At 32.2% G+C, this 14,007-nt stretch overlaps 2 protein-coding genes and 1 non-coding gene across 3 annotated transcripts; 2 read left to right on the forward strand and 1 right to left on the reverse strand.

The window, feature by feature from the left end:
• The first annotated feature begins 1,668 nt into the window (after positions 1-1,668).
• TRNAV-AAC (transfer RNA valine (anticodon AAC)) lies at positions 1,669-1,742 on the forward strand. The gene has a single exon. It is a non-coding gene; the product is annotated as a tRNA-Val (tRNA).
• Positions 1,743-2,037: 295 nt separating this feature from the next.
• Positions 2,038-4,511, forward strand: LOC107427479 (protein TUNICAMYCIN INDUCED 1). Its single transcript, XM_016037851.4, has 3 exons — positions 2,038-2,365; positions 2,448-2,798; positions 3,357-4,511. Exons 1-3 carry the CDS (start codon positions 2,240-2,242, stop codon positions 4,173-4,175), a joined length of 1,296 nt encoding a protein of 431 aa, XP_015893337.3. The 5' UTR covers positions 2,038-2,239; the 3' UTR covers positions 4,176-4,511.
• A 216-nt stretch (positions 4,512-4,727) lies between these two features.
• LOC107427480 (malate dehydrogenase, glyoxysomal) lies at positions 4,728-8,702 on the reverse strand. The gene is made up of 9 exons (XM_016037852.4): positions 8,259-8,702; positions 7,471-7,686; positions 6,902-7,216; positions 5,898-5,987; positions 5,701-5,784; positions 5,420-5,455; positions 5,241-5,330; positions 5,062-5,156; positions 4,728-4,981 (listed from the first exon to the last, which is right to left on the reverse strand). Exons 1-9 carry the CDS (start codon positions 8,313-8,315, stop codon positions 4,909-4,911), a joined length of 1,056 nt encoding a protein of 351 aa, XP_015893338.1. The 5' UTR covers positions 8,316-8,702; the 3' UTR covers positions 4,728-4,908.
• Between the last annotated feature and the right edge of the window lie 5,305 nt (positions 8,703-14,007).

The following is a 14,007-nucleotide window of genomic DNA, read 5'->3' on the forward strand; positions in this document are numbered from 1 at the left end:
ATTTTCCAATAAGAGTTTTGTTATTCATTTAATCAAATCTTCTATTTATCAGGTCCTCCATCAACCAACTGGAGTTGACCAACATATTGAGAGATTGAAATATGTCATTATTGAGTATTGGTGGCACATGTTCATAGATATATGACTGTCTTTTCTCTCTCTGTGTTTTTTTTTTTTTTTTTTTTTCAACAAAATGTAAATAAAATTCCTTCAAATTTGTTTTGGTTCTTTCTTTCCTTCACAAAATTCTGGGATGATTATATAAAGCCCTGTCAAAAGGAGATATCGTGGTTTTTAAGTTTCGCTAGATTTTAATTTCCCTAAAGTCAAATTTCAGTGCAAGTGTTAGGCAGATGACATGATGTATCTTGGAAATGGAGAGTGAAGTGAGATGTAATTAAATAGTAGTATATCAACTAACATTTCTAAGATATCTAAAAAAATCATACATTATGATGAATTTAGTTTTGTTCAACCTTTCTCAGTTTGTCATTTTGATAATTTAGTTTCCAATGAAATCCCCATTTTCTTCCTGCAAAAAAGTTGTTCCAATAGATGGAAAGAGCTTAGTTTTCCATCTTTCTAACCAGACATTCAATCAAATTTTCCATCTTTTAAACTTGCTTTGCCTACCTCGTAAGCAGAGTTGAAGATATAATTTCCACCTCTACAACGAAAAGAAAGGGAAAGAGCTTTGTTTTGATGGGCCTTATGATAGATGCGAGAATGCTCCCTAAGGAACTCAGCAAAATAGACTCCAGACATTAGTTGAAAGGAACAGCGACCAGGTTTTTGAATGAATTAAACAAGAAATGTAGGAATATTATTAGAGAAATGATGCAACATAAAGATGTTCACCAACCAAAATGAAAAATATTAATAGACAGTGACCAAGAATACAATTGTTTGCTCGATTTTGTTGGTAGTCATCGAACTTGTAGTTGTTGATATGAATTTAACTGGATTATTTTAAATCTAGTCCATTTAGATTTAAATTATTTTAAATTTCACCTAGACTAAATTTAAGATAATCTCGAATTTGCATTTCAAATGAATCTAAGATCTGTTGTTGTTGTTGGTTTTTTTTTTTCATTTTTTTTTTTTTTTTGAACATTGTTGGTTGCAGCAGTAGTGCTCTTTAAGTGGTTAAATACATGGATTTGTTTTCTAAACAATGTTGTCTTCGTTAGCCTAAAGATTTTGTAACTTATGAGGAAAATAGAACATTAATTAAGATTTCATTAACAATAGCTAAGATGTTAGATTTTGTAATTTTAAGTGTCGTTTGTACATAAAGTTCATTTGCTTTATTATTGTCATAAAAGTTCAATTGTTAGGCATTACATTGAATGTAAAAGATTGAGCAATCAATAGAGGGAAATTCTTCTTCTTCTTCTTCCTCAATGATTTATTTATTTATTTATTTTTTTGGTGTGTGAGAACAATAGGGGGAAATGTCCGTTTTCATTTAAATGCTAAAGATTTGTATTTCTTTATTTATATTTTTGTGGATTAGATATACAACGACATCAACAATTTTCCATAAAAAGGATGGATAATACAAACGATTTTCCAACAAAAGAAAAAATGCAAAACAAAACGATTTTAGATACAACGAGGCAAAAAGTATTAATTAATTTAACTTTGTAAAACTAAAGCCTACATTGAGGTGTCGTGGTGTAGTTGGTTATCACGTCAGTCTAACACACTGAAGGTCTCCGGTTCGAGTCCGGGCGACGCCAATTTTAAACGCAATTACAGATTTTTATTTATTTATTTATTCTTCCCAAAGAGTTAAACGATGACGTTTGGTGAAATTTTTGGTGGACATGTTTTTTCCCAGCATAATTGAAGCCGACAAACGCGCAAAAAGTGGGCTCCACCGTAAAGTCTGAATAACGAACTCCTTCCTGAAAATTCCTTCAGAAGCCTCCAACAAATCCCAGCCAATCACATTAACGATTCACATCATTTACTCTCTCCCTATTGGTCTAAATTTCCACGTCACCACCCAATATACCCCTTTATCACTCTTCCACCAAAACCCAGAACCTTCTTCCCCAACCGTCTTTCCCAAAATATTTCCCAAATCCTGAGGAGAAAACCCTAAATTATCTAATTCCCTTCCTCCGCATCACCACCAACATTAACAAATCCCAATCTTCTTTACATCTCTCTCTCTCTCTCTCTCTCTCTCTCTCTCTCTCTCTCTCTTTACGATTGTCTCTGCAACGCAACAATGGCGGTCTCGTCGTTTTATTTCCACACGGTGTTATTGCTTCTCCTGCTGACGCTGTGTCCATCTTCGTCTTGGGCTCTGATTTCATCCCCTAATTTCAATCCCCCATATCCCAAAGCAATTTCTGTGAGTAACCCATTGCAATTCCTTTTACATTTTGTATATTTTAAAATCAAAGTTTTAATTTATTTTTTTTATTGGTTTCTAGGATTTGAAGGAGGCTACGGTGAAGTTCTTGGGGATTCAAGCTGATGATTTTAAGATTTCTGGGTTCGATGTGAGAGATGCGAAGGTGGGTCATTCGGTGGCATACGAGTTCGATGTGGAGGTTGACAACAAGGTCCTTCCTTTCAAGCTTTTGGAGGACGTTAACAGATGGGACTACGTGGATTTGCCTATATTTCAGTTCGAGGAACCCGGTAGACCTGGTGATGAGAAAGCCCTGGTTCAGAAGAGCAAATCGGATACTGGGTTATCCCCTGTTTTGGCTCCCTTTCAGCTCGCTGGGCCAATGGAGCTTTGGATTCAGGACGCTAAGGATATGAGAATCTCCCTTCCCGTAAGTACCTTTGATGATGAATTGTTCATCTGTTATGAATGCACTCGCATATTTTGGCGTTCTATATTTTGGCCATTGGTTTTGGACCCCCTCGAGGTTCTTCGATTATATTGTTTATATTGGGGATTCGGTCAGTTTTGTTTTGGTTTTGTGGTCAGTTTTCCCGTAAGGTAGTGTTTGGATTTCCGATTTGGGAGAAAGGTGATTTATAATCCAGCCCCAGAATATAAATATAATGATTGAAATAGCGTCCTTAGGTTTGTGTTTGAATTCCCATAAAATTCTCAGATAGCTGCGGAACTCCGAAAGTCTAAAATATGTAAAAAAGAATTGTTCGTCTTAAAACATAGATCTTAAACGATGGGGATTTTGATATTAAATATTAAAAGATAAGATAGCTAGCATTTTACATTTTTGGACATGATTTCAATATTGTTTACATAATGCATTGCAATTACAGGCTATTGAATACGCTTCATCATGCAATTTGATTATAACTCTGGGTTTATGTTTTGGAAATTTAATTAATATTAACTCTATGTCGCTTCAATTCTGTAGCATGATGTGGATGCTGGTGTCTTAAAGAAAGTGATCTTAGCAGATGGTGCTGTGGTCACTGTCAAGGGTGCAAGATCAGTTAGCTTGCGCCACCCACTTGATCTGCCATTGCCTTTGAATAGGTCTGATAATGGTTTTGCCTCAGGACTGTTCAGGTTGGCTGAATGGTTGCGCCAAGCTTCCCGCAGTCAAGAAACTCCATTACTGTCACTCCGCATTGTTGGTCCAACCTCTCTTACATCTCCTTCAACATCATCTCCTTCCTCTACTAACAAGCTTAAGCTTAAGCGCCTCGCCCCAGGTCTTGTGGAGTTATCCTCATGGTCTAAAACCAAAGCCATTGAGACCCTTTCATCTTTTGATGGCCAAGAAGCTACTGCCCTGTTGACTCCCAGTCATTTCACCACAATGTGGCCTCTTGCTTCTATCAATGGCTCAAACTCAAACCTGATTGGTTTCGAGACGCTGCTCGCATCTGTGCTTGGTCCCAAAGCTAACAAGAAAGGTTCCTTTAAGTTGTTGAAAGCGGATGTATCATCACAGACATTTATGAAGATTGGCTTTGCGGTGGAGAAGAAGTTGAAAAAGGGAGATGGTGTTTGGGAAGGATTTCCTGAGTGGAGAACAATGCCTGAGAATGTAAAGATGCATTTTGAGGTGCTGGCTAAGGTGGATGGTAACAAGTTTGTGCCTGAGAGAATAACGCCCGTTAAACCTCTCCTTATTGAGGATACTGTTGCATCTAATGAGCTTTTGGGGAATGTTAGCATGTCAAGGGTTCCTATCGTTCACCCTCCTCCGGACCCCTTTGCCTTGTAAATTGTTTGAGAGGTTTCATGGTTTTAGTGCGTTGCAGGAATCAAAGTGTAAAGATAGCTTTTGTTTTTTTTTTTTTTTTTTTTTTTTTTTTTTGTAGGGTTTAATGTGGTAAGTTTGTAAAATGTTGTTAAAATATAATAATTCAACCTAACGAGAAAATGCCAGTACATTTCTCTATTATGTGATTCTCTTATAGGGAAAAGAAAAGTTGGAAGCTTCGAAAAAAGGATGAAATGGTAGGTATCGGGTCATTTCTTTCCTTACCGCGTCTCTTGTACCTAAAGCATTAAACTGTCCCATGGAAATTTTATATAAAACAATTGAATGATTCAACGATATCACTATGCTTTTCTTTGTAGAGAACGAAGATGCTTTTTCTGAAACATTGATTATGAGTTGAGTAAATTGTGTTTCTTTCGTCCTACTAAAGTGGCCATATTCTTCATCTCCCTAAAATTAGACTCGCAATTCTTTAAGTTGAAGAAACTCAATTTTTAATCTTTAAGGAATGTCTAGGGACCGTTACGTTATAGAACTTCCCCTCAAGCCAAGTGACCAATGATTATAGTGACAATTTATACCATATTTCCTGGTTTGGAGATAAGCTAACACATAAGAATCCATTTCCTCCAGCTGGTTTAGTGATACAAAACACAGTCAACCACTTACTACAAGGCTTAGTGATAAAAAAAACTATCAATATATTACAAAACAAGCTTTCCTGCTGGAATCATTATTTCCTGACAAAGGAAATTCCCTTTTGGATGCTTGCAGCCAACTCTTTTTTCGCTTTCTCTAATCCAACCCTGTTAATAATAGACATTTGATGGATCATTAGAAAATATGTCATAATTCTCTGTCTAAGAAGAACAGATTTGTCTTATACCTCTCATACTCATTCAGTGGCCCAAGTTGGTATACTTCCTCAGCTCCATTACGACCTAGCTGTACTTTACTTGCAAAGAAAGGAAGTTCTGTCACCTGTTAAAATCAGTTTTCTTGGTCATTAGATCAGAACTGGATATCACATAAATGTTTACATGAATTGGAAACTTAATACAGTACCTTGGAATCTACAAAAGCACATTCTACAACACCAGCATCTCCTCTCAATCCACGAAGGCATGCATCCGCAAATTTAACAGCCGCATATGCCTACAGATATTTTATATATATAATGCTGTGCAATATGTAAAGAACTTAATAATTGTAGTTCGGATAAAGATGAACATGGGATTGCTAACCATTGACAATGTTGCAGAGCCAGCCCCAGCTTTTGCCTGCAAAGAAGCAATATATATTTAACTCTTTATCTGAGTAATTGATTTATATTCATGTCACAAACGAAATCATAGACGGTTGTGGATCAAACACAGAAAAAATAAAAGTTTAATCTCAGAGATTGGGGTAAAAAGCTGCAGTAGCTATTTACAACTACAGTACAAATACTATTAAAGTTGATTTTTTCATAGGCTGGGATAACAAACTATGGATGCACTCAACAATAAAAGTTGAGTAGCATTACCTCAACAACTTCTGTTCCACCATTTTGGATGCGATCAGTCAGGTATTCTATTTCTTGTTGGGTGAAAGAGGAGGGTGGCTTAACCTGCATGAAGGGATAGCTTGTTGACAACTTGTCTGAGAGCACTCAACATTTTACAGAGCAAAACCAGAAACATTTTGAAAATGTTGAAACTTATATAATGCTTTTTAAAGGACCTGAGACAGAAGTGGCAAGATTGTCACTCCTGAATGACCTCCAACAACTGGAACATTAACTTCCCTTGGATCAAGTCCTAGAACTTCTGCCTGCAAGGAAAACATGAATACAGAAGATGAAAACCATGGACGATAATGATATTAGATTGAAGTCATGACACAGCTAATATTACATGGTTCCACATACTAACTTGTTATCCTGCAATCCATTGTTAAGTTCCTAAAGAATATTTGAAAGGTGATCTACTGGAGGTTAGCACCTTGAAAACTAAGGAATGTGAATCATCAGAAAAGTTATTTAGAGAAGAAAAGAGAAACAAGAAAAAGTTTATTGAATCACAGTTTGGAAAAGAAAAATCATATTTCAACTGGTTTGTCTTGTTCCTGACACAATCCACAATAACAATTCAACTGGGCTTCCATTACTATTATTTTAGAGTAAAATGAGAATATAAATCAACCTATGTTTGGTAGGAAGGAAAGAACATAAAAATGATGGAGAGGATATGGAATAATAACTGACACTTATCGCCCTTCATACCTACGATCAAACAAATGATCGACTCTCCTTTCTCCTTTCTTTTGGACCACTTCTTTCTTTCCTCTTACCTATCCCTCCTCGCAAACACTGTGTAAATCTCTACAGTAGATTGCTGAAGGAAAAAAGAGGATCTATGAACATCTATCATTTCATGGTTGTTTCTTCTGAAGTAGTAGCTGTGATATAATGTTTAGAATAATAATGGTTGATACATAATACATTTTATTATGCCTGAGTTTTATCTTCCTCTAGGTACTTCGCGAACTACCCATAACCTACCTTTCAGTAGTTATATAATCCACAGGTATTATTGCTGGCAACTGATTTGTTCTAACTAAATATAGCAAAAAGCATGACAGACTAATTATCTCTTACTATAAACCATAAAGACTAAAGGGATTAAAAACCATAATTCTTTGAAAGGAGAATCCAAACTAATTGGCCCTTTTTGATTGATACTTACAACAAAAGTGTTAGCTCTCACAACATCAAGTGTTGTAACTCCCAGTAGTCGCTTTGGATCATATGTGCCAGCTTTCTTGAAAACCTCTGCTGCAATTGGAACTGTAGAATTCACAGGATTGCTGATCAAGTTAACAATTGCTCTAGGACATGACCTTGCAATTCCTTCACAGAGAGTCCTAACAATTCCAGCATTGATGTTGAAAAGATCATCCCTCGTCATTCCAGGTTTCCTAGGCACACCAGCAGGTATGATTACAAGGTCCATGCCTGAGAGAGCACTCTCAAGCTGTGCCTGCCCTAGGAAACCGCGAACCTAAAAAATTCCAAACTTAAAGTTACCTTAGATATCAGAAAGATCCACTAGAAATTTTGATTTCTGAGAAACTGTAATTCAAGTAGAAAAATGATTACAAGAAAACAGTAAGAATCCATACTCTGAAGAATGAACCTACTCATTCACAACAATTGGGAAATCACAAATTTCAAGATAACAGCCAATTTACCAATGGAACCAACGTCATAGACAATTTCAGCAAAGAGATAAAGGGCTCAGGGAAGAGAAATTACCACGGCGCCAGTATCCATGTGACCGATATCAGCTGTGACTCCCGGAGTATTAACAACATCATAAAGATGAAGAACTGATACTAGCGGATTAATTTTCATTAGCAACGCAAGAGGCTGGCCAATGCCTCCAGCAGCACCCAAGATTGCAACTTTGAAACCCGGTGCTCCACCTTTGGCTCTGCAATTTTCCTTTCTCAGACCAGAATTGTCTTCCACCTTTTTTTTGCACCACAAAAATCAAAACAATATCATTAACAGCATCAAAGTTATGTGATTGGAAGTTAAAATTATGAATCTCAAAGGTACGTAAATTACACCAAGAAAAGTACAGAAGAACTTGAAATGCATTCATATCTCATATGAAGCTAGAGGCAAAAAGCACCAAATAAACAGAACATGAGGAAGCAGAAGAGCATGAATTGGGAAAGAAGTTGGTAACACAAAACCAAAAAGAACGTGGGTCAGATATGAAGAAAATTATCCGATAATGTAATAGAAGCGATATGACTATATAGCCTATAAAATAGAGCTAATTGGTATTTACAATAATTTGTTTTACTGATTCTAGTAGTTAAGATTTGACAATTTGGTATTAATTCAACAGTGGAAGTACATAAATAATCATGACTGCAAAATAAAATTTACCCAAAAGAAATATCAAATTTATAATCCAAGAATTGGACAGAATGCAACAATGTAAGCAATCACCATTCATGATAAGTTCACTCAAAGAAAACCGCAAAAGGGTCTGGAATTGAGAGTATTAACAGTAACAAAGATGAGCAAACCTGAGAATTTGAAGGGTAAAGATGAGCTGAGATCTTTGCAATGCGTTGATTCTCCATTGTCCCGGCGTTTTTTTTTTTACTCAGAGAAAGATAGAGGGAAAAGAGGAAACAGAGAGAGAGAGAGCAAAGGGAGGAGATAAAGCGCAAACTACAGGTTATGAATAAATAAAACAAATTTGAAGGTTGTCCCAGGTAGGAAACAAAGAGATAAAGGGGGAAGAATGATACGTGAGGAGTAGGAAGATAGAAGTTGACGTTAAAGTTTGGAATTTTTTTCAACAAATTTTTTTTTTTTTCTTTTAAAATTTTGTGTGGAAACTGCAAAATGGTTCAAAATGCTTATCCTATCCAATTTCTCAGTTGTGGTTCTCAACATTTCAGCTTCCAACTTCCATCTCTCTCTCTCTGTCTCTCTCTCTTATTCATCTTGTAAATTATTATTTTTCATTTTCTACACACTTTTGCTTTGTATGATACTCTTCGTCAAAGTAAAAATACCAGAGTGTTTATTTATTCTTACTTCAGTCGCTCTAGCAGCTGAGACCACTAGCACAAAGCAGAGCGCTAAATAGGTTGCTTGTGTTGGTGATCAATGGGTCCCCTCCGTCCACCATGGATGGAAAGCCGTAACAAATTCTCCAATATTCTGAATTTGGGTGAGGCCCGATCACTACACATACAATCTCTTTTTATTTTATTTTGTTTTGCTGGGCTATGGTCCTAGTGGTCTTTGTTTCACCATTGGGCTTGATGTTCCTTCAAGCTGCACCGATGGCCTAGCACTTGTCGTTTGTGGTTTGTCATTTTAAGTCTCAAAAATATTTAATTAGGTCTGCATCCTGGGGAAAAAAAAAAAATATATATATATATATATATATATCTGGGATGAGATGACTGTGCACACAGTCTGCATATGAACCAGTATCATAACCAAGAATTTTTAAGAAAAAATATTAGTTTTATTGTGTATGTGTAACAGGAAAATCGATATTTTCTTTAAAAAAACATTGGCATCGTATATATATATAGAATTATTTTTTTTTTTTTTTATGAAAAAAATAGCAAGTTACCAACTTTTTATTTTTATCTGTACCATTTGCCATGGTGTCTTTTAGTTTGGTGATATGTTCATTAGAATATTAATAAATGAACAAAAATGGTTTTTGGTATTGCTATACGGCTGTTAGTGGCATTACATAAATAAAGCTATTTCTATATAATTTAATTCTATGTACCTTTTAAAGAAAAAAAGAAAAAAAGAAAAAAAAAGAAGAGGAAGAAGAAGAATACATACTTGATCACAAAGATGTGAATAAACGATTAAAAAGTGTCAGTTTGTGACAGCAATGCTAATTCATCTTGTTTTGCTTTATATAGAGCTTTTCCACAAACATAACATAAAACAGAATCTACATATTGAGCCAAAGCATGCACTTAAAAAATATTTATCCAAACAGATTTAGTTCTACTGCAAACAATTTAAATAGGTTTGTGTTATATGGAATCATATTGCTTGGTTGATAATGATTTTGCTGTTCTTTGTTTACTCCTAACAGGCTAATATTATGAAAGTCCAGTCTTACAAAGAAAAATTAGATGATTAGAGTTTGATTATTGGTTTTATAAATTATATTAGTTAGGTTAATATTAGAACAATATCGTTACTTGTTTCTTTTATTGGTCCTTCAATTACTTTAAAATATTGAGATTTCTAATTGCATTAGTGGCTAAATAGGTTTATATAAAATTTATTTTGTCCCTTGTAGAATTTTGGTTGTTTACTAGATTCACATAGACTCTACTAAAAAAAAAAAAAAAAAAAAAAGACATACAGATTAATTAATACAATTTTAAATATTTATTTAGAAGCAATTTAAAAAAATGATAAAATAGATCAATTTAATGTGAACTAACTTATAATATATCGATATCGATAGAAATATTAAAAGTTTAAAATATGAAAATTTCTATGGAAATATTGGAAAATATCGAATATCGATAAAAAGTTATAAAAAATAATGGAAATTTGTTTTAAAAAATAGAAATTTTTATTGAAACTTTGGAATTAGCTTAGTTAATCCATCATTTATCAAATAATTATATAACTTGCTAAAATATTGAATAGATGTTATATTCTTCTTCGTGAATTGATTTATAATAAACATTAATGACCAATAGATGAATTATTATTAATAAGAATATATCAAAAAATACATATATGATAAAATTATTTATTAACTAAAATAATTATTACAATTATGTTATAGTTCATAAATGTCATCTTAATATCATATAAAACTTCTAGGTGGTTGAAAATCATCGGTTTCTTTTTTATTTTAATTTTGAGATGTGAAATGTGAGAAATAGTTATGAAAAGATATATTTTCTTGATAATTTTGCATATAATTATTAATATGTCAACTATATGAATATTGCATTATTGGTTGACTATGTGCATAACTACTACTTTCTGATGGTTGAGTTTGAGATGGTATCCATGAGTTGCTACTTGATGACATTCCATAAATATCCATTGAATAAGGGTTATGAAAATAACTTTCAACCCTTTTAGATTCAAAATTCATAAAAATCAAATTTTCTTTTTGTTGTGACATTTTTATTATAAATTTCTTTTTACGTATATATTCTTTTCCAACAGTACCGAATCCTTGACCTGTATCTCTACTCTCATGATCTTCATCTTGTATTGCATGTGTGTAATATTGTTTACCAGTAAATGGGCTTAATCCAGCTTCTTGCCTTGGTGCTTCCCTTTGGCAACTACCTTTTCTAACTTCTAATTCATATAATTTATTGAAATTATCTTCATTATCACTAAAACTAGAGTGACTATTAATAGTCTCAAATTATGAATGTGTACAATCTGATAGAGCTGAAGCACTATTAGTTCTATTTTATTTTCTTATAAGCCTTTAAAATGAATCACCACCACTAGAATTTACTTTTTCAGCAATCACTTTTTGAACATTTATTCCCTCTTTTTCAGCTTGTTGAACAATCTTTGGATCATGATTCCTTTCATGATCATCTAAATGAACATCTTTAATCCATTTGTACATTTGGTTGCCCTCTTCATCATCATCTTCCATTATAGTGTCAAATATTATTGTTGGATCCAAATCTTGATGATTTTCTTCTTCAGCTTCCATGTCCCTCAACTTGAGCTTCATATTATAATAATAATAGACTAGTTTTATTTATATCACTAAATGTCTAAAAAACAATTAAATGGTAGAAAAATTATCAATGGAGTTAATTTAATACAAAAAAATTACTAAATATCTATAATATTTATGAATTTTTAAAAAAAATTAAAAAATTCCATGAATATTTTTGAAATTTCAGAAATTTCCAAAGAAATTATAGAATTTTTAAGCAAATCGTTAAGGATTTGATGTGGATATTTTACGGAAATTTTCATAGAAATTTTGGCGAAATTTTAGAAATTTCAATGAATATTATGGAAGTTTTATCTTTTTTTTTTTTTATTTCGAATCTAAATTTTATTTCGATCCATTTAAAAAATAAAAATATCAAAAAAAATTTAAAAAAATATCAAATATTTTAAACCTTCTATATACATATATAATATTTTATATAAGTTAAACTTCATGAGAGAGAGTTACAGATAAAAATTCTTATGTGATCCTCGTCATAACAATGACATATCATTTAAATACTATTTAAAAAAGAAAAAAAAGAAAAAAAAAACTGAAGTATGGAAATAACAAATCTCTTTCACATTTGTCATTCAAAAAGGTAATCCTTATCACTTAAAATCAAATAACATTGAATATTTATTAGAACTTGGATTAAGCAATCCAAGAGCAAACATTATTGCAAATGCTTATGACTAAGCGGGCCATTAAACTGGTTGCTTGTATCAAACAACCTCGTTTTAATCTTCCTCTTCTTTTATTTATTTATTTTTCCTTCTCTTTTTCTCTTTTTAATCTTCCTTTTTCTTAATTTTTCATATTTTATATTTTTCTAATTCGCTATTGTTTCTTTCACGTATCTATAAGCCCGAGCCGTGTACATGGGTTGGTGGGCTATGGGCCCACATTGTGGTCTTAGTTTGACTATTGGACTTGATGTTCATCCTTTAGCTAAGTTGCACCGATGGCCTATCACCAGTCGTTTCAACCGTAACTAATGTTGTTTGTGATTTTAAATCAAAATTATATAATTAGGTCTACATCCTTGGAGAAAAAAAAATATATAAAATTTCTTATTTTTTTATCAAAACCATAGCAAAGTTACCAATATGTTATTTTTATCTTTACTATTTGTTATGTTATGGTGTCATTTTCAATTTGGTGATACATTTATTAGAATATTAGGACTGCCAGTGGCATTACTTAAATAAAGCTATTTCCACATTTTTTTAATTCTAAATATCTTTTAAAGAAGAATCATAATCTTTCTAAATACTATTCTACTCGATCACAAAGATGTGAATAAATGATTATAAAGTGTTAGTTTGTGACAAAATACATATATATATATATATATATACATATATTTTCGGGATTTATGAAGAGCCTTTTCAAATATAATGAAACAGAATGTATGGCCAAAAGCACTTAAATTATTCATCCAAACCGATTAAGTAGTATTATTGCAAACTATTTAAATAAGTTTGTATTATATGGAATCATAACTCCTATTAGGCTAATTTTCTGTAATACCAGTCTTACAAAGAAAATTTAGATGATTAAGAGGTTTGATTGGGTTCACAAATGATATATTAGTTAGGCTCATATTATATTGGTATGATAATTTTAATATTATATTTTTTTATCTGTCTTTGAATTACTTTAAATATTGATATTTTTCACATTGCATTAGTAGTTATCTAAGATTATATAAAATTTATTTTGTCTATAGAGTTTTAATAGTTTTTTGAATTCATATAAAATTGCAATGCAATTTATAAATCTTTGCTCTAGAAGCAAGTTAGAGATGATAAAGTAGGTTGATCTAATGTGAACTAACTCCTCATATATATATATATATATATATATATATATAAGATTTCATGGGACGTCTACATCTTTTTATCATGCAGACGTTCGAAAAAACAATGATTTTTAAGAAACCATCATCTTTGTTTGATAACATTGATGATGATTTTTTAAAAAGCCGTCGTCTTTGCAAATGTTCGCACCATATAAGGATCAAAGATTTGATATAATTTGTACTTTGTAAAATGAGATTTATGGAGAGAGATTGTTATATGCCTCTTATTTAGAATATTGTTAATAGAAAATGTATATTATTTAAAGAACGATATAGAAATTAACACTATCTAAATCTAGGTAACATAAATTCAAAGTCAATTGTAATTTGTTTTTTAGTGGTAATGTACATGAAAGTTATTTATAACTATTAATTAATTAAATATTTACTAATGTATTTTTCTCTTTTTGAAAGAATTAACTTTTAAAAAAAATTATTTTTTTTAGGAAATTTCGAAACGTCTAATAGACCTTCAAAAAATAGAGAATAACTTTGATAGTGTCTATTTTTTTTGTCATATCAGCTTAACAGGGTGTTTAGACCGATCTACTAAATATTTTTTCTAGTAGCTATTTATTTTTTATGTGATAAAAAAATTTAGCAATAAAAGAATAATCATTTTTGAGGCTCTTATCGACCCACTTATCACATTAGCATATCATTTAAATATTTTAAAATAAAAAACTTAAATATAGAAAGAGCAACC

Source organism: Ziziphus jujuba, chromosome 9 (assembly GCF_031755915.1).
Source record: "Ziziphus jujuba cultivar Dongzao chromosome 9, ASM3175591v1".
Classification (NCBI taxonomy): domain Eukaryota; kingdom Viridiplantae; phylum Streptophyta; class Magnoliopsida; order Rosales; family Rhamnaceae; genus Ziziphus; species Ziziphus jujuba.

Excerpts from the sequence above, each read along its gene's own strand:
- LOC107427479 (XM_016037851.4), top strand. The coding sequence starts at position 2,240 with ATGGCGGTCTCGTCGTTTTATTTCCACACGGTGTTATTGCTTCTCCTG. Across the intron at positions 2,366-2,447 it reads CATATCCCAAAGCAATTTCT|GATTTGAAGGAGGCTACGGT; the intron begins GTGAGTAACCCA and ends ATTGGTTTCTAG. Across the intron at positions 2,799-3,356 it reads ATATGAGAATCTCCCTTCCC|CATGATGTGGATGCTGGTGT; the intron begins GTAAGTACCTTT and ends TCAATTCTGTAG.
- LOC107427480 (XM_016037852.4), bottom strand. The coding sequence starts at position 8,315 with ATGGAGAATCAACGCATTGCAAAGATCTCAGCTCATCTTTACCCTTCA. Across the intron at positions 5,785-5,897 it reads TCTTGCCACTTCTGTCTCAG|GTTAAGCCACCCTCCTCTTT; the intron begins GTCCTTTAAAAA and ends CCCTTCATGCAG. Across the intron at positions 5,456-5,700 it reads GTGGAACAGAAGTTGTTGAG|GCAAAAGCTGGGGCTGGCTC; the intron begins GTAATGCTACTC and ends GCTTCTTTGCAG.